The 26,438-nt window shown below is 43.4% G+C and overlaps 1 protein-coding gene across 3 annotated transcripts in view; it reads left to right on the top strand.

Moving 5' to 3' along the window:
* PIK3R6 (phosphoinositide-3-kinase regulatory subunit 6) overlaps nucleotides 1-26,438 on the top strand; it is a 90,009-nt gene that overhangs the window by 62,828 nt on the left and 743 nt on the right. For all 3 annotated transcript variants that reach the window (XM_075347941.1, XM_075347942.1, XM_075347943.1), the window contains exons 8-19: nucleotides 1,311-1,494; nucleotides 1,769-1,913; nucleotides 2,246-2,326; nucleotides 2,744-3,155; nucleotides 4,947-5,052; nucleotides 9,268-9,387; nucleotides 14,192-14,302; nucleotides 19,708-19,798; nucleotides 25,799-25,869; nucleotides 25,948-26,038; nucleotides 26,118-26,185; nucleotides 26,272-26,384. In XM_075347941.1, the coding sequence (XP_075204056.1) occupies nucleotides 1,311-1,494; nucleotides 1,769-1,913; nucleotides 2,246-2,326; nucleotides 2,744-3,155; nucleotides 4,947-5,052; nucleotides 9,268-9,387; nucleotides 14,192-14,302; nucleotides 19,708-19,798; nucleotides 25,799-25,869; nucleotides 25,948-26,038; nucleotides 26,118-26,185; nucleotides 26,272-26,384 (1,593 nt within the window). The remainder of the gene's footprint in view (nucleotides 1-1,310; nucleotides 1,495-1,768; nucleotides 1,914-2,245; nucleotides 2,327-2,743; nucleotides 3,156-4,946; nucleotides 5,053-9,267; nucleotides 9,388-14,191; nucleotides 14,303-19,707; nucleotides 19,799-25,798; nucleotides 25,870-25,947; nucleotides 26,039-26,117; nucleotides 26,186-26,271; nucleotides 26,385-26,438) is intronic.

Here is a 26,438-nt window from a genome sequence, read left to right as displayed (position 1 = left end):
CGACCTCACAGCAGGGGCCAGGTTGTTGCTGGATGTCACACACAGCAACATCGCTAGCAACGTCACAAAAGTTGTTCGTTAGCAGCGATGTTGCTAGCGATGTTGCTGTGTGTGACGGGGCCTTAAGCAACATCGCTAGCAACATCGCTGCTAACGAACAACTTTTGTGACGTTGCTAGCGATGTTGCTGTGTGTGACATCCAGCAAGAACCTGGCCCCTGCTGTGAGGTCGTTGGTTGTTGCTGAATGTCCTGGGCCATTTTTTAGTTGTTGCTGTCCCGCTGTGAAGCACAGATCGCTGTGTGTGACAGCGAGAGAGCAACAACTAAATGTGCAGGCAGCAGGAGCCGGCTTCTGTGGAGGCTGGTAACCACAGTAAACATCGGGTAACCAAGAAGCCCTGTCCTTGGTTACCCGATATTTACCTTCGTTACCAGCCTCCGCCGCTCTCACTGTCAGTGCCGGCTCCTGCTCTGTGCACATGTAGCTGCAGGACACATCGGGTTAATTAACCCGATGTGTGCTGTAGCTAGGAGAGCAGGGAGCCAGCGCTAAGCATTGTGCGCTGCTCCCTGCTCTGTGCACATTTAGCTGCAGTACACATTGGGTAATTAACCCGATGTGTGCTGTAACTAGGAGAGCAAGGAGCCAGCGCTAAGCAGTGTGCGCTGCTCCCTGCTCTCTGCACGTGTAGCTGCAGCACACATCGGATAATTAACCCGATGTGTGCTGTAACTAGGAGAGCAGGGAGCCAGCGCTCAGTGTGCGCTGCTCCCTGCTCTCTGCACGTGTAGCTCCGTGCGCTGGTAACCAAGGTAAATATCGGGTTGGTTACCCGATATTTACCTTAGTTACCAAGCGCAGCATCTTCCACGCGGCGCTGGGGGCTGGTCACTGGTTGCTGGTAAGCTCACCAGCAACTCGTGTAGCGACGCTCCAGCGATCCCTGCCAGGTCAGGTTGCTGGTGGGATCGCTGGAGCGTCGCAGTGTGACATCTCACCAGCAACCTCCTAGCAACTTACCAGCAATCCCTATTGTTGTTGGGATCGCTGGTAAGTTGCTTAGTGTGACTGGACCTTAAGGCGAGTAAAATTTTCCATGATCTCATGCAATCTCCATCTGGGCATTCACAATGGAAATAAGAAAAAAGTGCAAACACAGCCTCATTCATTCAATAATGGCTGTGATAATTCTTACTGAAAAGTAAGGTTATTTCACTCCCTTTAATACTTTTTAAATTTTGGGGTGTCCTATAAAAGGAATATAAAATTAAAAAGATTGTCGTAGTTAAGAAATCTGTTGCTTGCAGGGTGTTACTGTTTTTGGATCCAGCACTGGTTTCGGAAGCCGTATGTAATACACTTCTCCGTGAGACTCAAGCAAGTCAGATGTCTCACTCTCCCGTATCGTGTATGACGTATGTCATTACCAATTGTATTCAGGCCGCACACGGAAAAGACTGTGACATAGCATTGCTGCAACAGGTGCTGAAGGTAAGAGTAGGCGGCATTCATGATAAAGATTAAAGGGTTACACCCAACATATAAATTTTAGACCTTATCGACTGGTGGTGGTTCCGGAGGATAAGCCTCTGAAATTTGCGATGCCAGACATAGTTGAGTAAACTGCTGGAGAATCCAGTTCTCAGGATCGGTGTGGGTCCACCGATGCACAATTTACCGATCATGAGAACAACTCATTAAATTAAGATTTGTAGGACTTTTATTACAGTAAAATCTATTCCCTTTACTATTTTTTTTTCTCCAGGATAAATCCGCTGACGAGGTAGAACTTTGGTTTCAAGAAGTTCTATCAGTGGTGGAGAACGGAGAGCGGAATAGTGGCGGCAGCAGGCAGAGACACAATGAACGGCTGCGGGAGCTTTATAAAAAAATCATTTCATCTCAAGAAGGTAGTCTGGATATTCTTCGATGTGCAACTCTGTCCTCATGGCTTACCCATTATACAATTTAGACAGATGTCTGGGGTTTTGTAAAGCTATAATGCCTTTATGTAATGCGCTAGCTCAAGTTGTCATATCTTATATCATGTATTTATTACTTTTGACACCAACAATGAAGTATTTCTCGACTCTTTTTCATATAGACCGTAGTAAATGGTAAAACATAATTTAGCAATCACTTTGTTAGAGCAAGTTAACAAATGCAAGCTGTGACCTGACTGATTGCTGTAAGCTGCATTTCTACATCTTCACTGCTTTTTTTTTTCTTCATTCTCTTGTAGAATCAGCGTCAAAGCTTCAGAGAATCCCTCTGCCCAGCCCGAAATTCAGTGTTCATCTCTGGACTGATGACGATCAACTATGTAATGGAGTTATTTACTACTGTCTAGTTTACAATGTGCATTATATTGTGACTTTTAACCTCTGAAAATTACAAGATATGTTCAATCGACCCACATCAGAGACACTTACCCTATCCCAAGAATAATGTTAGCTAGAGTAGTAGGGCACTAGAGCAATGCCAACTACACGAGCTCCATAAATGCCAGCTTAGGTGTTCCTAGAAGAACCATAATTCATGACCACATTGTGGCCCTTTTACGAGAAATTGTCAGTGACTAATTTTTGCATAATTTAGGGCAGAAAATTTGGCAGACACTTTGTCGTTACTTATGACTGGTTTAATGGAAGTCTCCTTTATTTCTATATAGAAATTCAATGGACACGTTTTCTAAAGTACAAGAATAATAACCATATTCATACATGCTCCTATTTACCAGGGAAAGAGCTGATGCTGTTCATGCGGGAGACCCTAACCACAGATGCAGAGACTGAATACGTCAAGGAGCCAGAACTCTCTCTGGACCCAGAAGGCAATGAACAGCACCGCATCTCTGTGTGGTCAAATGACAGTGGGATAGAAAGAGACTTACCAGGGGCTGAAGAGAAAGAATCAGCCAAGTTATATAGAAAACCCTGCATTAAGAAAAAAGGTGCGGACGTGGACTCTGCTGTTCTTTTTCAAAGCCTCACCAAGGCACCAAAAGGAAGCCGTGAGGCAACACTACAGAGGCTCTCGGGGCAGAGCACAGAAGTACCGACTGGACCAGATAAGCTGCCAACCGCCCGGGTGGTGATTTTGGGAGATGACAGAGCTTTGGGGAGATTGGCAAAGGCATACTATTCCTTCAGGTACTGAAGTCTCAATGAAATCGTGGTTGATTAGAGGAGTCTGACTACCTTTTTGTGTCCTTCTTTAACATTGTCATGTCCGAAGTGGTGATGAGCGATCACTATTCAAGCTCTGTACTCTTAACAAGTAGTGATGAGTGAGCATTACCATGCTCTGTACTCTTAACGAGTAGTGATGAGCAAGCACTACCAATGCTCAAGTTCCCCACCGACTTCCATTATACTCTGTACATAAGTAACTTCCATCCGAGTGCCAAAAAGCTTGTTATGAGTACTGAGCACGGTAGTGCTCACACTTCACTAGTCCTAACATTAATGGGAAAATGTTGTTGTTGTGTGAAAACAGATTGTTACATTGTTGAGATAGGAGATGGCAGTTGGTTCGTATAACAATCTATGCAGATGGGGGGGGAGCTCTGCCTTTAGCGCCTCCCCTCTTCATAGAAGGTTATGAGCACTAACTCAGGAACTTAGAATTTTGAGAATAAATGACTGGTCCTGCTGGTGAATGAAGCAGATTTCTTTGATCAGATAGATATATTACAAAGGTTTCTTATTCTCACATGTACAATTGATTTATGTAATAAAAATGACAACAACGTTTACTCTTCACTGATCAAATGTAACGCCACTATATGGACCACCACTCCTTAAGAATTCGGGGCTGACAGGAATGGTATCATGTGGTGATCTTGGCTCTGCTGAAGAACTGAAAAGTGGAAAGATTTAGGATTCAAATGTAAGAAATTTTAGTACAAATTTAAAATGTATTATTGAATCATAATATATTGAGGACCTATGCTTAGGGTAGGTCATCAATGTTAGATGAGTGAGGGGCCAGACAACTGAAACCCTTACCGATCAATTGTTAAAAGCTCTGGTAGCCATTGGATATAAACAAATCAAATTGAGCTGCAATCTGTAGCTCCATTCAGTGTGTAGTCGCAGTTATCGGGTACTGCAGAAAAGCTTCTATCCTCTCCTGAGTTCTGCAGTACCTAGAAGCGGCTGCTACACATTGAATGGAGCTGTGCAGTGCAGCTCTGATCAATATTTACATCTGGCTGCCCTGTTCAGTGGTCCTATTTGAACCCCCCACAAAATGGTTTTCAAAAGTGTGCACCGACAGGGCCATTGACTATAATGGTGCAGACAAAGTCAGCGTGTGCTCTGTCGTGCACTATTTTGGCAAGTATATATTTACTGGAGGTGAACACCCAAACACAGTCTACTACATCTGGGTCTTCGCGTCCAATAGGCATATACTCCTGAAAATGGTGCACAACAGAGCACACAGTGACTTCGTCTGCACCATTATAGTTAATGGCCCAGTTGGCGCATACGTCCGAAACGCGTTTTGCGGGGGGTTTAGACGAAAGACCCGACGGGACTAATAAACAGGGAGAGGAACGCAGTGTGAAAGCGGCCTTATAAATGATCAGTGAAGTTTTCTGAGTGTAAGACACACATCTGAGACTGATGATCTATCCTGAGGACAGTTCAAAATATTGTATCATGATAACCCCTGTAAGGTTCCAGTAACAAATTTATATTTATATTGGTTACCTGATTCTAGTCCATTAATCTTATAAGCTAATACTTTATACCAATTTATTAGCTGTAGGTACAGTCGGATATAACTTTAATTGAACTGGTTGACAATGACTGAGGACTTCAGGCTTCTATAGTTGATTTTAGCCAAGATAATCTATTGAAATATCAGATTATATAACTATTGTAATTGATGTCCGTATGTAATGAAAAAAGTTGAACAATAATATTTTCTTGCAGAAAGAGAGAAGCCAGGAGACCTCATCGGACCCTGAAAGCCAATCTCCAATTTTATTGTATTCCTATACAGGGAGAACGGACCATTTCCTCAGATGACATGCTAAAAGTGAGTTATAGCCATATAGCTAAGTATATAGGCTCTATGCAAACCGAAGTCCTGCAAATTGTTTTAACCTCAGAAAGACGGCCGTACGACTTAAAGCGGCGGCAAAACAGGGTACTTATTCTGTTCCGCCGCTTTAAAGCGGCGGCCCGAAAAAACCCTGTAGCGCCCCCCAGCGACCGAAAATCTCGGGTGTTTCAGCTACCGGGGGTAGCTGAGACCCCCCAGATTATGAATCGGGGTGTTTCTTTTGGACCCCGATAATGTGATCGGCGGTATACACCGTATACCGACGGTCACATAAAAAAAAAATCCTTCTTGAATGTTGGCGGCGCATGCGCAGACAGCGGCTGTCAGCTGGATCCCTGCAAGCAGGGACGCTGACGTCGCTGCTGCACAGGCTGCTCCACTGTGGACCGGGGGAGAGTGAGTTCAGTAATCTGCAGCCACACTCCTCACATGGAGAGACTGCTGTTCCAGAAAATGGGGAGTACGTTCTGTGAGCGTGCCCCTCATATTCTGGAATGAGGTTACTGCAGGTCACTCTGCCCTAAGTTGGACCAGGGCAGTGTGAGTGCAGTATTCTCAGATTACTGCACCCACACTGCTCATGGAGAGCTTGCTCTTCCAGAAAATGGGGGATACGTTCCCTGAACGTGCCCCCCATATTCTAGAAGGTCCAGAGTCGGCGTGGGACCTCCAAAATGGATTACAGCGACCGGAATTTCTTTATTTTCAATAAATTGGTGAAAGAGTAATGTTTCGGGGAGTGTTTTTTCAAATAAATTTTTTTTTTGTCTTTATTTTTTTCTATTACTGACTGGGTTAGTAATGTCGGGTATCTGTTCAGATGCCGTGACATCACTAACCCCAGGGCTTGATGCCAGGTGAGATTACAGCTGGTATCAACCCCATATATTAGCCAGTCTGCCACCGCACCAGGGCGCGGGATGAGCTGGGGCGAAGCGCCAGGATTGGCGCATCTAATGGATGCGCCACTTCTGGGACGGCTGCGGCCTGCTATTTTTAGGCTGGAAAGAGTCCAATAACCATGGCTCTTCCCACCCTGAGAATACCCAGCTGAGACCCCAGCTGTCCGCTTCACCTTGGCTGGTGATCTAATTTGGGGGGGACCCCATGTTTTTTTTTAAAAAAAAAAAACCCCGCCTGGGGAGCCCTCCAAATTGATCACCAGACAAGGTGAAGCTGTCAGCTGTGGTTTGCAGGCTACAGCTGTCTGCTTTACCCTAGCTGGCTATCAAAAATAGGGGGGACCCCACGTCATTTATTTTAATTATTAATTTTTTGGGGGGCTAAATACAAGGCTAGGCACCCTATAGTGCCACATGAAAAGCACTAAAGGGCGCTAGCTTAGAATATGCAGGGGGGTGGGACGTTATATATGTTTGACATCTATCCATTCATCCATTGTAGCATTTTAGGCTGAGCGCCCACAAATCGGGATTTGCAGCGTTTTGGGCGCAGAGTGTTTTCCCTGCGTCCATAGCGCTGCGTTGTGCAGTAGAAGCACAGTGGAAGGATTTTTAGAAATCCCATGCCCAATGTGCTTGCCCAATGTGCTTCTTTTCTCCGCAGCATACACTGACCTGTGGTGCAGCTTCCCGAGCCTCAGCATGTCAATTTATGCTGCGGAGACAAGAGTGTTCTCTGCAGGTAGCATAGAGCTCAACAGCAGCCTGAACCCAAATCGTGGGCATGGGCAGCTGCGTTCTCCCGTGGACAACACTCACATCTCTGCAGGAGGCTGACACTGTGTACTAGACGCCGTGTCGCTGGATCATGGCCACATAGCCTAAAAGTGAGACATTTGTTGCTACAGCAACATTTTTGTGAAGTACCTGTGGATTCAAAATGCTTACTATACTCCTGAATAAAATCCAGTTTCTAAAATGGGGTCACTTGTGGGGGGTTTCTGCTGTATAGGTACCCAAGGGGCCCTGCAAATGTGACATGGTGCCCGCAATTTATTTCAACTTTTCCAGAATTCAAATGGTGCTCCTTCCATTCCAAGGCCTCCCATTTATCCAAACAGAGCTTTTTGGCCACATGTGGAGTATCCCTGTGCTCATAAGACATTGGATAACAACCTATTGGGTCCACGGTTTGTTGTTGTCTCTTGAAAAAGTAAGAAATTTGATGCTGAAGCAACATTTGTGAAAAAAATGAAAATTTTCAATATGGCAACCTAAGCTTATCAAATTCTATGAAGTACTCGTGGATTCAAACTGCTCACTATACACCTAGATAAAAGCCTTGAGGTGTCTTGTTTCCAGAATGGAGTCACTTGTGGGGGACCGCCACTGTTTAGGCACCTCAGGGGCTCTCCAAATGCAACCTGGCGTCCGCTATTGATTCCAGCCAATTTTGCAGTCAAATGGCACTCCTTCCCTTCCGAGCCCTGCCATGCGCCCAAACAGTTGATTTCCACCACATATAAGGTATCGCCAAACTCAGGAGAAATTGCACAATAAATGTTATGCTGAATTTTTTCCTTTTACTCTTGTAAAAAAAAAAAGCTACCTGGTTGAAATAACAATTTTGTGGTAAAATTTTATTTTTTTTTTTCATGGCTCAACGTTATAAAATTCTGTGAAGCACCTGGGGGTTCAGGGTACTCACCAAACATCTAGATAAATTCCTTGAGGGGCCTAGTTTCCAAAATGGGGTCACTTGTGCGGGGTTTCTGCTGTTTAGGTACCTTAGGGGTCCTCCAAATGTGACATGGTGCCCGCAATCTTTTTCAGCCAAATTTCCTTTCCAAAATTCAAATATTGCTCCTTTCGTTCCAAGCCCTCCCATTTGTCCAAACAAAGGTTTCAGACCACATGTGAGGTATCACCGCGCTCATAAAAAAGTGGTTAACAAACCTTGAGGTCAAATTTTTGGAATTACCTCTTGAAAAAGTGAGAAAATTGATGCTAAAGCAACATTTTTGAGAAAATTATTAAAATTTTCAATATGACAACGTAACGTTAACAAAATCTGTGAAGTACCTGTGGATCTAAAATGCTCACTATACCCCTAGATAGAAGCCTTGAGGGGTCTAGTTTCCAAAATGGTGTCACTTGTGAGGGGTTTCTTCTGTTTAGGTACCTTAGCGGACCTGTAAATGCAACATGGTGCCCGCAATCTATTTCAGCCAAATTTGCTTTCCAAAATTCAAATATTGCTCCTGCTGTTCCGAGCCCTCCCATTTGTCCAAACAGAGGTTTCTGACCACATGTGGGGTATCGGCGCGCTCATAAGAAAGTGGGGAACAAGTTTTGGGGTCCATTTTGTTGTGTTATTTCTTCTAAAAGTGAATAAATTTGGGTTAGAGCAACATTTTTAGGTAAAATTTAATTTTTGCTTTTTTTCATTCCACATTGCTTTTGTTCATGTGAAGCACCTGAAGGGTTAATAAACTTCTTGAATGTGGTTTTGAGTACTTTGGGGGGTGCAGTTTTTAGAATGGTGTCACTTTTGGGTATTTTCTGTCATCTAGGCCTATTGAAGTCACTTCAAATGTGATGTGGTCCCTAAAAAAATGGTTTTGTAAATTTTGATGTAAAAATGAGAAATCGCTGATAAACTTTGAACCTCTCTAACTTCCTAACAAAAAAAAATTTTGTTTCCAAAATTGTGCTGATGTAAAGTAGACATGTGAGAAATGTTATTTATTAACTATTTTGTGTCACAGAAATCTCTGGTTTAACGGTATAAAAATTCAAAAGTTGAAAATTGCTAAATTTTCAAAATTTTTGCCAATATTCAATTTTTTTCATAAATAAACGCAAAAAATATTGTCCTAAATTTGGTACTAACATGAAGTCCAATATGTGACGAAAAAACAAACTCAGAATCACCGGGATCCGTTGAAGCGTTCCAGAGTTATAACCTCATGAAGTGACACTGGTCAGAATTGCAAAATTTGGTCTGGTCATTAAGGTGAAAATTAGCTCCGTCACTAAGGGGTTAAAGTGCAGTCTGAATTCCCATAAACCTTCCAGATGCCAATACAAAACTTTGTCTGCTTTTTGCTTTGTCGTGCAGTTTTGTAACTAATCGCGCGTGACACTAATTACCAAATGTATGGCTGAAAGGCTGCACGTGACTTGCAGCTAAAGTTGTATGTAAAATGTATGTGTTCCTTGCTTGGTTTACATGTGTGGCATAAAACGATGAGAGTCTTACGGTAAAAATTATTTTTCTTCTTAGGAGGAGATGGCCGCCATGAGCGACATGTGTGAGCTCAGCACATACCTGGGTCAGGTGGATCCATGGTATGACAAAAACATTAACACGCTCTATGACAGAATCGCCAAACTTGCACTTATGGTAAGATGACCTGAGAGATTACATTTACTAGAGCTTTGTTTTTACCCCTGGCTTGTGGCAGTTTTCGAGACACAACCCACCAGTATAAAACTATTGATATATCATACCGTCAATAATAATAAATTAGAATGATAATTGAGAAAAGGCAAATTGGAAATAATTTCACAAAAAAAAAAAAAAAACAACCAAAAAAACCCACAAAAATGGGCCAGACAAAACTGTTGTCACCTTTCCAATACGGTGTGTAAACAACTTTGTTTCAAGCATGTGATGCTCGTTTAAACTCACCTGTGGAAAGTAACAGGCAATATGAAAATCACCCCTGAAACTACAGGGTGGGCAATTTATATGGATACACCTAAATAAAATGGGAATGGTTGGCGATATCAACTTCCTGTTTCTTGTTTGTGGCTCATTAGTATATGGGAGGTGAAAACTTTTCAACATGGGTGGTGACCATGACGGCCATTTTGAAGCCGGACATTTTGGATCCAACTTTATTTTTTCCAATGGGAAGAAGGTCATGTAACACATCAAACTTATTGAGCATTTCACAAGAAAAAAAAAACAATGGTGTGCTTGGTTTTAATTAACCTTTATTCATTCATGTTATTTACAATTTTATGACTACTTATAAAATGTGTTCAAACTACTGCCCATTGTGTTGGATTGTCAATGCTACCCTCTTCTCCCACTCTTGACACACCGATAGCAACACTGCAGAAGAAATGCTAGTACAGGGCTTCCAGTATCCGTTGTTTCAGATGCTGCACATCTTGTATCTTCACAGCATAGACAATTGCCTTCAGATGACCCCAAAGATAAAAGTCTAAGGGGGTCAGATCAGGAGACCTTGGTGGCTATTCAACTGGCCACGATGACCAATCCACTTTCCAGGACACTGTTCATGTAGGAATGATCGGACCTGACACCCATAATGTGGTGGTGCACCATCACAGGTGCAATTAGTTAACTCAGCCCTACTGTGATGGCCGGAGCAGCTTCTCTCTAGTGCAGCTGTGATGTTCGGTGATATTGATCAGGTTTCTTCTCACAGCTGCTTTTCCAGGTTTGTCTCAGTCTGGAGCAGTCAACTTGTGAAATTAAGATTGGTAAATCATACACATCACATAGGATACGCTGTACATACACACACACAGACACACACACACAGCCCTCACATACTGGCCGTATACCACACACTGGCCGTATATTGCACACAGCTCTAACCCACTGGCTGTATACCGCATACAGCCCTGACACACTGGCAGTATACAGCACACAAAATTGACACTGGCTGTAAACCGCACACAGCCTTGACACTGGTCATATTGTATACCGCACACAACACACACTGGCCATATACAGTAAACATGCACTGGACATATTGTATACTGTACACAGCACTCACAGACGCCATACACAGCACTCACAGATGCTATAGACAGCACTCACTCCCTGTATTCAAACACTCACACCTCGTATACAGCACTCACACACTGGACATATATGGCACACATACACTGAACATTGAAGTTACTAATATAGTGGTATAAATTAGATATAAACACACTTAGCTCAGATATAAGTACCTGCTGCTTAGTTGCCCTGTAACATCAAGTGCAGCACAAGTTCCTGACTGACGCTCCCTCCTCATGTAAGATGGATGAAGCAGCTCAGATCAAGGGCAGAAAGCAGCCGGGCACTGACTGGTTAATGTGTGGCCAATCAGCGCTGCCTTCATTCTGGTCTCCTGACTCCTCTGCGCTGCTAGAGCTGAACAGCACAGAGGACTGAGCACAGAGGACGGGGGAGGGGAGAGGTTGAGTACATGGCATTCTGCAGCCTCCTCAGTCCTGTGCAGGCTCCTCCCCCATCACTCTGCTTCTAACTACAATCTGACAGAATATCGTGCAAGAGTCAGAGGGAGGGGGGAAACCCCTCCAGTGCTGTCTGCTGGCCGGCTCTGTGTGACTGCACAGCTCGTACATAGCTACGGCTGGCCATGTTTGCAATGCATATGGCGATTTAAAGGGCCGGTAACCGACAAGGGAAGTGTTTGCCTGAGCACTGCAGCTACTGGGAATCCGCCATGGGCAACAGAAAAGGCCATCGTGGGCCGCATAAGACCCGTGGGCCGGAGGTTCCCCACCCCTGCTTTAAATTAAAAAGAAGAGACGTTGACTCAGTCTTTGCATTGTGTATGTGGAACACTAAGCATGGAGAACAGAAAGAGGATAGAACTGTCTGAGGACTTGAGAACCAAAATTGTTGAAAAATATCAACAATCTCAAGGTTACAAGTTCAACTCCAGAGACGCTTTGTCCACGGTGTGCAACATAATCAAGAAGTTTACAAACCATAGCACTACAGCTAATCTCCCTGGACGTGGCCGGTAAAGAAAAATTGATGAAAAGTTGCAAAGCAGGATAGTCCGGATGGTGGATTATTCGCCACAGTTAAGTTCCAAAGAAATTCAAGCTGTCCTGCAGGCTAAGGTGTATCAGTGTCAGCGCAAACTATCAGTCGACATATAAACAATAAAATGAAACGCTATGGCAGGAAAGCCAGCAGGACCACACTGCTGATACAAAGACATAAAAAACTAGACTTCGTAAGCCAAAATCTTTCTGGGAAAGGGTATTGTGGACAGATGAGACCAAGGTAGAGCATTTTGGTAAATCATATTATGCTATTGTTTACCAAAAACAGAATGAGGCCTACAAAGAAAAGAGCACAGTACCTACAGGCAGCTACAGTAGAGGTTCAAAGATGTTTTGAGGTTGTTTTGTTGCCCCTGGCACTGGGTGCCTTGACTGTGTACAAGGCATCATGAAATCTGAAAATTACCAAAGAATTTTGGGTGGCAATGTAGTGCCCAGTGTCAGAAAGCTAGGTTTGTGTCCTAGGTCATGTGTTTTTCAGCAGGACAATAACTCCGAACATATTTTAAAGAAGCCCCCAGAAATGGATGGAAACAAAGTGCTGGAGAGTTCTGAAGTGGCAACAATGAGTCCGGATCTAAATCTCATTGAACAGCTGTGGGGAGATCTTAAAATTTCTATTGGAAGAAGACGCTCCTCCAGAGACCTGAAGCAGTCTGCAAAAGAAGAGTGGTCCAAAATGCCAGTTCAGAGGTGTAAGAAGCTAATTGATGGTTATAGGAAGCGATCGATAGCAGTTATTTAATCCAAATGGTGTGCAACTAATTATTAAATCGAGCGTAGCAACAATTCTGTTTCGTCCATTTTTAAAGTTGTGTGTGAAATTATATCCAATTTGCCTTTTTTTTCTGTTTGTTTTTTTTTCCTTCTCTTGTTCCAGTACCAAAACATATGTAATTCCAGTAATTTGCTGGACGAAGTCTTTCATTTTCTGGAACAATTTCAAGGGTACCAACACTTTTGGCCATGACAGTACTTGTGATCTTTTATTAAAAGGATTTTTAGTACAATCTTAGAATATTTTTTTTTTTACCACACCAGCAAGAACAAGTTCCTAGGAGGAGACAAGATTGCACGTGGGAAGATATTGGAAGATTAGTTCAGAGATATATGGAGAAAAAGGACTGTGGATGGATTTGTAGGTCAATGGTTGTAGGCAACAAAAATAAGGGAGGAAAATCCAGCACAACCATTTGGTAAAATTAGATTCTTTATTTGAAATCCATTAAAATAAAAGTAGGTTAATAGGATCCATACTGAGCCTGATGAAGAGAGCTGAGTAATCTTGAAAGCTTGCTATTATTACCATCTTTTCAGTTAGCCATTAAAAAGGTATCAACCACTGAGGACTTCAGTTCTTTTACACAATTTTTTTAAGATCCATAGTGAAATTGTGATTCTAAAGCGTTTTGGCTATAGGCTCTTAGTCCTTGTTTTAATGGACTTTAAAAAATAAAAAAAAGACTCCAATTTTACCGGATGGTAGTGCTGAATTTTGATTCCTCTATTATGTCTACATTGCTGTGCCCACCAGCAGGAAATTAGCACCCACTGGCCTGGGACTTCTCATACGATCATAGTTTAACAGCATGGGGGTGGTAAGCTCTGTTTTTTTCTTTATCAACGTTAGTAATTTGAACTGGAAACATTGGGAAATTCAGAGTGAATGAAGAGATTTGCAGAGTGGAGAAACAGTAGTAGTGAGGAGACAAGTGGATTAGACGGGGAGCAGAGTTAAAAATGGACTGGAGAGGTGCGAGCGTTAGCAGGGAGACCACAGAGGAGGATATTACAGTAGTCAAGGTGGGAGATGAGCACATGCACAAGGATTTTAGTAGATTTGGTGTTGAGGAAAGGACGGATTATGGAAATATTAATTATAGAGCTGGGGGCGACAGGAGGTGGTAAGACCTTGGATGTGAGATTTGAAGGACAAGGCACAGTCGAGGGTTACTCAGAGGCAGCGGACTCCTGGTATGGGGAAAGCGTGATGCAATTTATTGTGATAGATAGATCAGGTAGGTGAGTTAGGTGGGATGGAGGAAAGATGATTCCCGATACATGGTCCTCAGCTGGCTTTTTAAAGTGAGAGAGTAAAACATACATGCTGCAGTAATTTAGCCAGACTCTTATTCAATCTCATGATAGGTTTCTGTTAATGTTAACATGGGAAATGGTAACAGACAGTTGTCAATCTATTCTATATTTCCAGGAAGAATGACAATGCAGAGTTTTTATTATTTACGCAGAGCAAAAAAGTCCTCATTAAAGAACTTCTATTTAATATGTTATTCCAAATGTTTTTTTTTTTTTTTTTTAATTGTGCACTATTCCATGATATGTCCTCCTATCATTTACAGCCACCGTGTCCATCCAAAGACTCCACTTCGGACCCTTTTATCTTGGATGTGGCCTCCTACTACCTGCGCTTTGGTTTACAACCAGTATTCTTTCAAATTTACTCTGTCAAAGTAAGTTCTACACCGAAAGCTCGCCAGACACAACATGGCTACCTGCATCGGCAGATTCACCTAATGTTTGATGAGATCTGATGACTTTGATACACACAATTGTAGGCAAATGTTTCTATAAAAAAAAAAAAAAAAAAATTGCAATAAAAAAAAAAAATAGTAAAGACAAAAAGAGGAAGAAAAGAAAGCAAAAAAAAAAAGGAGGCTACATACCTTCATATATTGAAAATCACTTCCATCATGCATCAGGGGTGAACACAGGTTTCCTCTTACCCAGGTAGAAATGTTCTTTTATTGTGACTACCTAAGGAGTAGTGACAAGAATATCTTATTAATGTATTATATAGCGGGTCAGTTGGCAACGAACTGAGCAATTATATAATATAATAATCTTATAAAAAATATTCACAAAAAAGAAAAAAGTATTTTTTAAGATAGCGGCCGCTGTAACAATGATAACAAGGTCATGTGAGCCCTGGGTGATCCAACTTTGACATCGTTGAGGTGAGTACAGGCTGTTTCTTTTTCATGGCGGACTATAGTAATTGAAATGAGGTGATGGAGTAGTGTACAATCCCTTTAAGAATGCAACGGGAACTCCGCAGCATAAAAATACAGTACTTGCGATGTAGATGAAATTTAACAAGGCACATAAATTTCCGTATGATGCAAATTGTCAAACCTCCCAGCACGTCAATTCTTTTTGCAGAATTTATTGCAGACTCCAACATCTGCAGCAAAACCTGCACCTAACATGAAATCTGCAAGATCCAAGGGAAAATTACCACTAAACTAGTGCCTAGTTTTCATTCTATCGAAAAGGAGAAGTGCTACATAGTGTAAAACCACAGTATGTGATGACAATGGGTAAAATGATGGAATTGTTCAAATACAGGCACAACACCGACTGCTGCTCGACCTGCAGAGCTGAAAGCAATAGGAAACTATGCATATGGAAAAATGCAGGATAATTGCCCATTCACATGTCAGTTTTTTGCGTATGACTGCTGTCCATGTTTTTTCATGACTTGCATTAGTACCTATGATCATGTATGAGGCTGTTCAAGTGTCTGTGTTTTTTGCAGACTAAATGATCACTGCAAAATAATGGAGACATGTCTGATATTAATCCGAATGTCAGATCAAACTTTGCAATGAAAGTCTATGCGTCCGTGAAAAAAAACAGTCGAAATTTTCACGGACTGATGGCATTGATTTTTTTTTCTCATTAGAAAATAACTGATGAATTTGACCAAAACACTGACGAAAGTCTGATCAAAAACCATTGCTGGAACTAGGACTAATTTTCTTGTACGAAAAAAATCACTTGTGTGCATAAGCCCCAAATAGGAATGCTGCCACGGAAAAGGATATATAAAAAAAAAAAGTTTATCAAAAATATTTTATTGCATAAAAAGCAACTCTTATCGGATCCAGATTCCTTTCTCAAATTAATTATTGATAGAGAAAAGGCGGCCCATGAAACTTTTCATTTATATAGTAGGAAGATACAGTTACTATTCCACAATTATCTACAGTGGGAGTCTCAGTGGCTTACGACTACAAGCCATGAAATTTATATAATGTAAAAGACACATCTGCATGTTTTTATTACTATCTGCCATGAAATCAGAAAAAATCTTATTTGACCTCAAACGGAAAAGATTATCAAAATTACTTATATTTGCCAAATGCCAGAATAATAAGAGATAGACAGAATGTTTTAAAGGCATTTTCATTACTTTCTGCAACGTCAAAAGTTTCCATACATTTCATTAGTATTTGGTACCATTGCCTTTACACTCTAGGACTTGGGTCAAATGTTTTGGATCTCCTTCCACAAGCTTCTTACAATAGATGGTAGGAATTTGGGCCCATTCCTCCTGATAAAACTGGTGTAACTGAGCCATGTTGGTAGGTCACTTTGCTCGCACCGGCCTTTTCAGCTTTGCCCATACATTTTCAATAGCATTGAGAGCAGGGTTTTGTGATGGCCACTCCAAAACATTGCCTTTGTTATCATTCAGCCACTTTGTAACCAGTTTGGCAGTATACTTTGGGTCATTGTCCATTTGGAAGACCCATTTTTACTCAAGTTTTAAGTTCCTGGCTGAGGTCCTGAGATGTTGCTTCACTGTTGCCACATAATCTTCTTTCCCCATGATGCTATGTTATGAAGTGCCGCAGTCCCTCTTGCAGGAAAACAACCCCAAAACATGATGCTGCCACCCCCGTGTTTCACAGTTGGGATGGTGTTCTTAGGCTTCATAACTTCTCCCTTTTTCCTCCACTGTGGATAATGCAAAGTCTTACCACCATCTTCACAAGGTCTTTTGCTTTTGTTCTTGGGTGTATATGCACATGTCTGACCAAAGCATATTCATCTTTGGTTAGACAGAACCTGTGTCCTTCCTAAGCGGTATGATGGGTCAACATTCCCATCTTGTTTGTACTTGCATTTAATAGTTTGTACAGATGATCGAGGCACCTTCCAGTATCTGGAAATGGCACCAAAAGGATATACTGGACTTGTGCAAGTCCATAATTCTCTTCCAGAGATCTTGGCTGATTTCTTTGGACTTTCCCATGATGCTACACAAAGCAGCAAGTGTGCATTAAAATACATCCAAAAGTGTGTCTCCAATTAACTCAGATGTTGCCAATAAGCCTATCATCATATGGGATGTCGCATATTAAATTAATTGTAAGCTTAGTTTGCAGAAAAAGTAATAAAAATGCCTTAAAGCAGTCTCTCTAATTATTCTGGCATTTGGCAAATATAAATAAATTTTGGTTCCTAATTGACCTAAAATGGAAAAGGTTTATTCTGATTTCATGTCATGCAGATAAAGAGAAAAACATGCATGTGTCTTTTTAGATAGCATATATACATTTCTGGTTTCAACCGTACATATACTGTACATACACATAACTCACAAAAAGTTATGGTTATTTGACTTTCGGGTAAAATGTAAAAGGTTCATACTACAGTGATATTTTACCATGGCAGTAGGGCATCTATTGAAACAAAAGCCAACACCAGTGGTGGGTATACCCTCCAAAAATGTCAGTGTCTCATTAACGTGTCTCGTTAACTTGTTGTGTGGCCTTCAGCATCAATTATAGCTGATAATGACATCTCCTGTTGGTCACAAGTGGAGTTTATTGTCTAAGGAGGCATGGCCTCCCACTCTTTTTGAAAAGCGTCCCTCAGGTCATTGAGATTCTGGGGTACAGAGTTACAGCCCCTACATGGTGACTCAGATGGCCACATAGGTTTCCTATGGGATTCAGGTCTGGAGAATCTGCAGGCTGCTCCATTTGAGGTACCCCAGTCTCCAGCAGCCATTCCCTAATGATGCGACCTCAATGATTTGGAGCATTGTTGTTCATGAATATGAAATTAGGTCTGTACTGCTCATGCAGAGGCACCATGACTGGATTAATGAGATTATTGTAGTAGTAGGGGCTATCACCGTACCATTCACAGTGTAGGGCAGTTCTGTAATGACTAGACACTAGAGCTGAGCGGGGGAGACAGAGGAAGGGGGGGGAGAAAGAGGGGGGGAGAAAGAGGGGGGGGAGGAGATGGGGGGGAGACAGAGGGGGGGGGACAGAGGAGGGGGGGGGGAGACAGAGGGGGGGAGAGGGAGGGGAGACAGAGGGGGGGAGAGAAGGGGAGACAGAGGGGGGGGGAGACGGGGGGGGGACAGAGGGGGGGGACAGAGGAGAGGAGAGGGGGGGAGACAGGGGGGGGAGACAGAGGGGTGGGGGAGACAGAGGGGGTGGAGACAGAGGGGGGGAGACAGAGGGGGGGGAGACAGGGGGGCGAGACAGAGGGGGGACAGAGGGGGGGGAGACAGGGGGGCGAGACAGAGGGGGGGAGACAGAGGGGGGCAAGACAGAAGGGAGGAGACAGAGGGGGGGGAGGAGACAGAGAGGAGACAGAGGGGAGACAGAGGGGGGGAGACAGAGGGGGAGACAGCAGAGGGGGAGACAGCAGAGGGGGGGAGACAGAGGGGGGGGAGACAGAGGGGGGGGGGAGAGACAGAGGGGGGGGAGGAGAGACAGAGGGGGGGAGGAGAGACAGAGGGGGGGAGGAGAGACAGAGGGGGTGGAGAGAGAGGGGGGGGAGAGAGAGGGGGGGAGACAGAGGGGGGGGGAGACAGAGGAGGGGAGAGAGAGGGAGGAGAGAGGGGGGGGAAGAGAGGGGGAGAGGAGAGAGGGGGAAAGGAGAGAAAAAAAAAATAAAAAATCCCGAAGCCGGATTCCCGGGTCCAGGTCGGACCCGGATCAGACCCTGAAATAGCGCGGATCCGGACTTTTACAGTTCGGGTCCGCTCAACACTACTAGACACACCTGACATCACTAACACTGTGAAGGCTCATCTGGTGGCAACAGTGGCTGATTGATAGCACTTTCCTTGACGTCTACAACATCGTTCACGGCCATAATTTTTGGTCAGCATGAATCGCCTTTAATCTGTGAACAGCACTGAGAACCAATGGTCCCTCATCCAGTGTAGAGGATGCCTGTACCTGCTGGTGTGGTCAGGTACCTTGCAGGTCATCTAGCACACAGAACATGCTGATGTAAACTGTTTCAAATGGTCTGACATGACACTTGGGGGGCCCTGCACCTTCCTTAAATGTGCCCGGAGCTGTGTGGCATTCATGATCCGGTTCTGAATGGTATTGTCCACAATGAAGCAGTCATCAGTGTGGGATGTGGCCAATGGACATCCACTTCTATGACTTTGTGACTCTTCCAGTCTCTGTTTCTCTGTGCCACATTTTGTGACTTTCATCAATTGTGAATTTTTTTTTTTTCCAAACAATTTTCATTGGTTTTACTGATTTTACAAATTCTATACAATATCGTATAGAAAGTAGTACGTTTTGCAAAAGACAAGAGTTCAACTGTCAATATGTGCCAAAGAAAAGGGTAAAAAACCCCCCTCTCTATCTCAAATCACTTTTCAAATTGCATTGACCTATAATAAATCAGAGTTAAATAATATCCGAACAAAACATACATGAAACAAACCCTTGAGCCCCTTGTGCCATTCTTGAATATTTCTATTGTCGATGTCGTGCCTTAATGGTGCCATACCATCTCACCTTTGTCCTTCACCTGAGTCCCCGCTAAGTAATCCTCAACTTTCCCAAGCTATCCTGGATTTCATTCAGAAGGTACCACTCCGTATGCCTGAAAGGTGACACTAAATGTTTTTTTTTAATGAAACAAAAGCGTCTGGAATTGTTAGCGCAAGTAGAATAATGAATTGGGTGCATACAAGAGGAAAAAAAATAAATAAATAAAAAAAAAAAAATGAACAAAACTAGGTCAAAACAGGCGCAAAGAAAATGCTGAATCAGGGATTGAATATTCTTTGCTCTTTCAGATCCAGTTCAGGGATTTAACTCTAGAGCCAGTGGAAGACGTGTTTCTAAGTGAGCTCAAAATCGACCTGCAAGATTGTTCATTTACAAAGAGTAAGTATAAGTAAAGGGTGCTTTACACGCTGCAACATCGCTAGCGATCTCGTTAGCGATGTAACACGCCAGATCGCACATACGATTTGCAGTGATCGCTCATAGGTCGTGTTTTCTGCGGCGGTCACATGAGCGATCTCGGCAAATCTTATCTGCGATCTGGCGTGTCACATCGCTAATGAGATCGCTAGCGATGTCGCAGCGTGTAAAGCACCCTTAAGACTATTATATGGGCTTTCTATAAAAGGAGTGAGGGATGGCTCAAAATTAGTGATGGGCAGACCCGGATTGTAAAATTCCGGATCCGCGCGGGTTCAAAAGAACCAGAGCACCGACCCCGGGCCCAGAGTTCTTAGGGAACCCCAGGGGTGATGGGGCGAGGGGGGAAAGGGGGTTTAACAATCCGAGTCCAGACACCCAGGTAATAAAAATCAAAAGAAAATAAGAATAAAGCAAGTGCTCTATACTGTATTTACCGGTCTCCATGCGGCTGTAACGCTGCTTCCAAGCCACTCACTCTACTTCTGAGGCTGCTCATTAACATTCATACATATGCACTACTTCCCCCGCCCACTGGCAGTCCTGGTGTCTGTGATTTGGTGCTGTCAGACAGCGCCCCAAGCCTGTTTGACACCGTCTGACTGCAACCAATTAGATGCACTGTGTCTGCATCTAGATTGATGCATAAATGAAATTTAAAAAAAAAAAAAAGAAGGGCGTAGGGTCCCCCCCATATTATGATACGCAGCACAGTTAAAGCAAACGGCTAAACGCTGCAGTCCCTAGCCATGTGCTTCTCCTGTGTATGAAAAAAAGAGGAACTGATTGTGGCTTTTTTAAAAAAATTAAATAAAAAAAAAAAATGTCCCCCCAATTTTGATACCCAGCACTGATAAAGCTGACGGCTGGGAGCTGGTATTCTGAGGCTGGGGAGGCCCATGGTTCTAGGCCCTCCAGCCTAAAAATAGCAGCCTGCAGCCACCCGGGGTTGTCGAATCCATTAGATGTGACAATTCCAAAATTTTACCCTGCTCATCCCAATTGCCCTGCTGCGGTGGCAATGGGAGTAATAAGGGGCTAATAACAGCTCACAGCTGCCACTAAGCCCCAGATTAGTAATGGGAGGCATCCAAGATCCCCCCATTTGACCCCTTTATTAACCCCCAAAACACTCAGGTCCAACGTAATCCACACGAGGTCCCACAACTATTCCAGCTCTGCTACATCTGAAGTGACAGCATGCAGCTATAGAACATGACTGCACGCTGTGTGCTTCAGGCAAAGACCGAGCCATACAATGAGCAGTGACGTCACTCAGGTTATTTGCGGTCACAGGTTCCTACGGTCCTCCACGTCTGATCGCAGGTACCCTGAACTCATTGAACTGAGTGACCTCAGATGACCACTGGGACCCCCACTGATCTAAAGAACAATGATCTGAAATTCCCATTAGCCTGCACAATTATAGAAACTATCATCCCAATTTAGTTAGTGGGGCCTATTGGGCAGATTTTGTTTGTTACAAGACAGATCTGTATATGCTGTCAATGGAAATGAAAATTGTAGATGTCAACAGGTCAGGAAGCCTTCAAGTACAGGTTGTTCTAGGACTTATTTTCAGGAGATGTCTTATTTTTTTTCCCCATGAACAACAATACACATTTATGCTTCAACAAATAAAAAACAAAAAAAAAATGACATTTATGCAAATATAGTCATATTGAATTCTGGAACATCTACATAACTACAAATCCTGTGTGTAACACGTGTGTGTATATATCTATCTATCTATCTCTCTTATCTAATCTACAGTCATGGCCAAAAGTTTTGAGAATGCTACAAATATTAATTTTTACAAAGTCTACTGCTTAAGTTTTTCTAATGGCAATTTGAATATACTCCAGAATGTCATAAAGAGTGATCAGCTTAACAGCAATTACTTGCAAAGTCAATATTGGCTAAGAAAATGAACTTCAACCCCCAAAATCTCTAAAGAAACACGTGCAGCCATCATTGCTCTGCACAAAAATGGCCTAAGGGTAAGTTCACACAGTGCGTTTTTCACGGCGTTTTTGCGCAGTTTTCGGGTGCGTTTTTGCTCAGAAAACTGCATGACTTTGCTTCCCCAGCAAAGTCTATGAGTTTTCATTTTTGCTGTCTGCACACAGCGTTTTTTTTTCAGCTGCGTTTTTGTGGTGCCACAAAAACGCAGCATGTCAATTATTCCCGCGTTTTTCACTGCGCTTTTCATCCATTGAGTGCAATGGGATGTTGAAAGACGCAATGAGAAACGCAAATAGGTGCGTTTTGGTGCGTTTTAGTGCGTTTCTAAGACCAAAAACGCAGCTATAAAACGCAGGAGGTGGGTAGTAAAGGGACATGTACAGGAAGAGGATTCCTTCTGTCAGTAAACACAGAAGCGTGAATCCTCCCGGTACCGTCACCACCGCTTCCACCTCCGGTCCTGTGCATGTATGCTGCCGTGCGGCGCCATGTACGGGCAGGAGGTGGAAGCGGCTGCGAAAACAAAAGTGAATAGTAGAAAAAAAAAAAAAAAAAAGTCATACTCACCTGTCTGCAGACTCCCGGTGCCATGCCCGCTCCCAGATCCTCCTCCCGGTATCGCCGCTCCGAGTGTGTGCAGTCTCCCCGGGTACATATGCCTGCAGGATGCAGGACCTGGCGATGGATCACCTGATGCAGTCACCTGACGCGTCAGCTGATCGTAAGTCTCGGGCTGACGCCGGCGCCCGACCGGTTATCAACGGATGCGTCAGGAGACTTCATCTCTGATTAACGGCAGCTGCTGCAGCGATCGGACGGGATCAGACTCGCTGTAGGAGCTGCCGGTAATCAGCACATAAGTATTTTTTTTTTTTTTGCACCGATGCATCAGCTGATTGTATAAACGGCTTTTATACAATCAGCTGCTGGGTGATGTGATTCAGGCACTTGATCCTGACACATCATCTGATCGCTTTGCCTTCCAGCAAACCGATCAGATGATATTGGATCCGGATTGGACGGCGCGGGACCCTGACTCAGGATTACTGCGGAGGGGGGTTCTTTATTTCAATAAAGATGGAGTTACTAATTGTGTTGTGTTTTATTTCTAATAAAAATATGTTTCTGTGTGTTGTGGTTTTTTTTTATCTCTACTAGAAATTCATGGTGGCCATGTCTAATATTGGCGTGACACCATGAATTTCGGGCTTAGGGCCAGCTGATAATATACAGCTATCCCTAACCCCATTATTACCCAGTGAGCCACCCGGCATCAGGGCAGCTGGAAGAGTTGGACACAGCGCCAGAAGATGGCGCTTCTATGAAAGCGCCATTTTCTGGGGAGGCTGCGGACTGCAATTCGCAGCGGGGGTGCCCAGAAAGCATGGGCACTGTGGATTCCAATCCCCAGATGCCTAGTTGTACCCGGCTGGACACAAAAATTAGGCGAAGCTCATGTCATTTTTTTTTTAATTATTTCATGAAATTCATGAAAGAATTAAAAAAAAAAAAAAAGGGCTTCTCTATATTTTTGGTTCCCAGCCGGGTACAAATAGGCAGCTGGGGGTTGGGGGCAGCCCATACCTGCCTGCTGTGCCTGGCTAGCATACAAAAATATGGCGAAGCCCACGTCATTTTTTTTGTTTGGGGGGGGGCAAAGAAATCCTGCATACAGTCCTGGAAAGAGGATGCTGAGCCTTGTAGTTCGACAGCTGCTGTCTGCTCTCCTGCATACACTATTGGATGGAGGATGCTGAGCCTTGTAGGTCTGCTCCCCCTGACTCTCCAGCATACAGTCCTGGATGGAGCATGCTGAGCCTTGTAGTTCTGCAGCTGCTGTCTGCTCTCCTGCATGCACTATTGGATGGAGTATGCTGAGCCTTGTAGTTCTGCAGCTGTCTGCTCTCCTGCATACTCTAGTAGAGAATGAAGAACATATTGAAGAAGGAAATTACATCAGACCTTTTTTTTTTTGTTCACTGATAAAAAACGCATAAAGACGCAGTGAGCAAAAACGCAGCAAAACAACGCACCAAATCGCGGCAAAACGCGGGTGCGTTTTTGTGCGTTTTTTGCCGCAAAAAACGCACAAAAACGCAGCGTCAAAAAACCGCAGTGTGTGAACCTAGCCTAACAGGGAAGAGTATCGCAGCTACAAAGATTGCACCTCAGTCAACAATCTATCGCATCATCAAGAACTTCAAGGAGAGAGCTTCCATTGTTGCCAAAAAGGCTCCAAGAAGGACCAGGAAACGCCAGGACCGTATCTTAAAACTGTTTCAGCTGCGGGATCGGACTACCAGCAGTGCTGAGCTAGCTCAGCAATGGCAGCAGGCTGGTGTGAGTGCTTCTGCACGCACTGTGAGGCGGAGACTGCTTGAGCAAGGCCTGGTTTCAAGGAGGGCAGCAAAGAAGCCACTTCTCTCCAGAAAAAACATCAGGGACCGACTGATATTTTTCAAAAGGTACAGGGAGTGAACTGCTGAGGACTGGGGTAAAGTTATTTTCTCAGATGAATCCCCTTTTCGATTGTTTGGGACATCTGGAAAACAGCTTATTAGGAGAAGAAGAGGTGAGCGCTACCACCAGTCTTGTCTCATGCCAACTGTTAAGCATCCTGAAACCATTCATGTGTGGGGTTGCTTCTCAGCCAAGAGAATCGGCTCACTCACAGTCTTGCCTAAAACACAGCCATGAATAAAGAATGGTACCAGAATGTCCTCCAAGAGCAACTTCTCCCAACTGTCTAAGAGCAGTTTGGCGCCCAACAATGCCTTTTCCAGCATGATGGAGCACCTTGCCATAAAGCAAAGGTGATCACTAAATGGCTCATGGAACAAAACATAGAGATTTTGGGTCCATGGCCTGGAAACTCCCCAGATCTTAATCCCATTGAGAACTTGTGGGCAATCATCAAGAGACGGGTGGACAAACAAACCCAACAAATTCTGGCAAAATGCAAGCATTGCTTATGCAAGAATGGACAGCTATCAGTCAGGATTTGGTCCAGAAGTTGATTGACAGCATGCCAGGGAGAATTGCAGAGATTCTGAAGAAGAAGGGTCAACACTGCAAATATGGACTTGCTGCATTAACTCATTCTAACTGTCAATATAACCTTTTGGTACTTATAATATGATTGCAATTATATTTCTGTATGTGATATAAACATCAGACAAACACAATTAAAAACCAGAGGGCAACAGATCATGTGAAAATATAATTTTGGTGTCATTCTCAAAACTTTTGGCCATGACTGTACTATCTATCTCTTATTTCTCCATCATTATCTATCCACACACACTGCACATACATACCTGCCTGTCGCCTCTTTAGCTTTAAACGCCTGTCACTGAGACCTTTTGGTGACAACCTAGTCACATGACCGTGATGTCACAAAGGTCCTTAAACAGTTTTCTCATCAGGATATTAACACTAGTGCCCCTAGTAGGATAGGGGCCCTGAGAAGTTGCCCAGTCTGCTCTCCCTTCCCCCTAATGCCAGTCCTGCATACCAGCCTATCTCCTCTTTAGTTCTTTTAGACTCCTGCAATTCAGAGAGCTTTGATTACATCATGTTATATGACTCTGAAGTCATCAAAAGATCTTTAAACAATCTTAACCTCAGAATAAAACTTCTGTGCTACCCAAGAGAGTGGGGCCCTCAGAAATTGCGCAGTTTAATTCCCCATAAAGCCGGCCCTGACTGTAACTAGGGCTTATTTTTCGAGTAGGGCTTACATTTCAACCATACTCCAAAAATCCTGTAAAATCATACTTATTTTTGAGTAGGCCTTATTTTCGGAGAAACACGGCATTGGGGGTAGGGGTCTGATAAAGTTTGCTATTCTTGGGGCTTCAGCCTAATGATGGGAAGAATAGCACTACATGCTGTGTTATTCTTCTAGTCAATAACTTCTTGTATAGGCTCCATCAGCCTCTTGTCAGAAAAATCCTTTAAATTAATAAAATGTTGTTTTGTTTGTTTTTAATTTAGTGAACACAATAACCAGAAAGAAGACTGTGGTAGATTCTCGAGGCGCAGGGATCCAGGTGCATTATCAAAAGGTACCCAATAAATAAGGCTGATATACAGATGCCAAATATGTAAAATACATGAAAAATGATACATTTTTTAATGTTCAGGCTTTAGCAAGTAACAGAGAGAAGGAGGGATCCCTTGTGCTGCGAACATCTGGGGCAATTATTAAAACAATACCAACAAACGAAACAGATGGTGAGAATAGCTACTTTTTTACCAGTAAGGGATATACACAGAAATGTACAGCTCTCATTGCCTGCACTTTATTTTACAGATCTTGTGTGTTTGAATGTCTTTGTTGATGAAACAGCGAAATCATCATCATCTGGGCGCTCTGCATTGGTGAGTTCAGCTCTAGCATAAAAATCCCCCCCCCTTGATAATGTAATACAGCTAGTCTGATAATGATATGGTTTTGTTGCTTACAGTACAAACCTAATGGACTAAAGGCATCGAGCATCCAAATGAGAAGTCTGGAACTCAGGACACTGAGTCTACAGCTGGACAAAGACAGCCGAAGGGTATACAATAATGTGTCCAGGTCGGTTGTAATGAAACACACATATAAATACTGCACCCTATCTTGTACAAGAAC

The sequence above is a fragment of the Anomaloglossus baeobatrachus genome, chromosome 5 (genome assembly GCF_048569485.1).
Source record: "Anomaloglossus baeobatrachus isolate aAnoBae1 chromosome 5, aAnoBae1.hap1, whole genome shotgun sequence".
NCBI classification, from domain to species: Eukaryota; Metazoa; Chordata; class Amphibia; order Anura; family Aromobatidae; genus Anomaloglossus; species Anomaloglossus baeobatrachus.
Note: the sequence above shows the minus strand (reverse complement) of the source record. Positions and strands in the feature narration are given on the sequence as shown.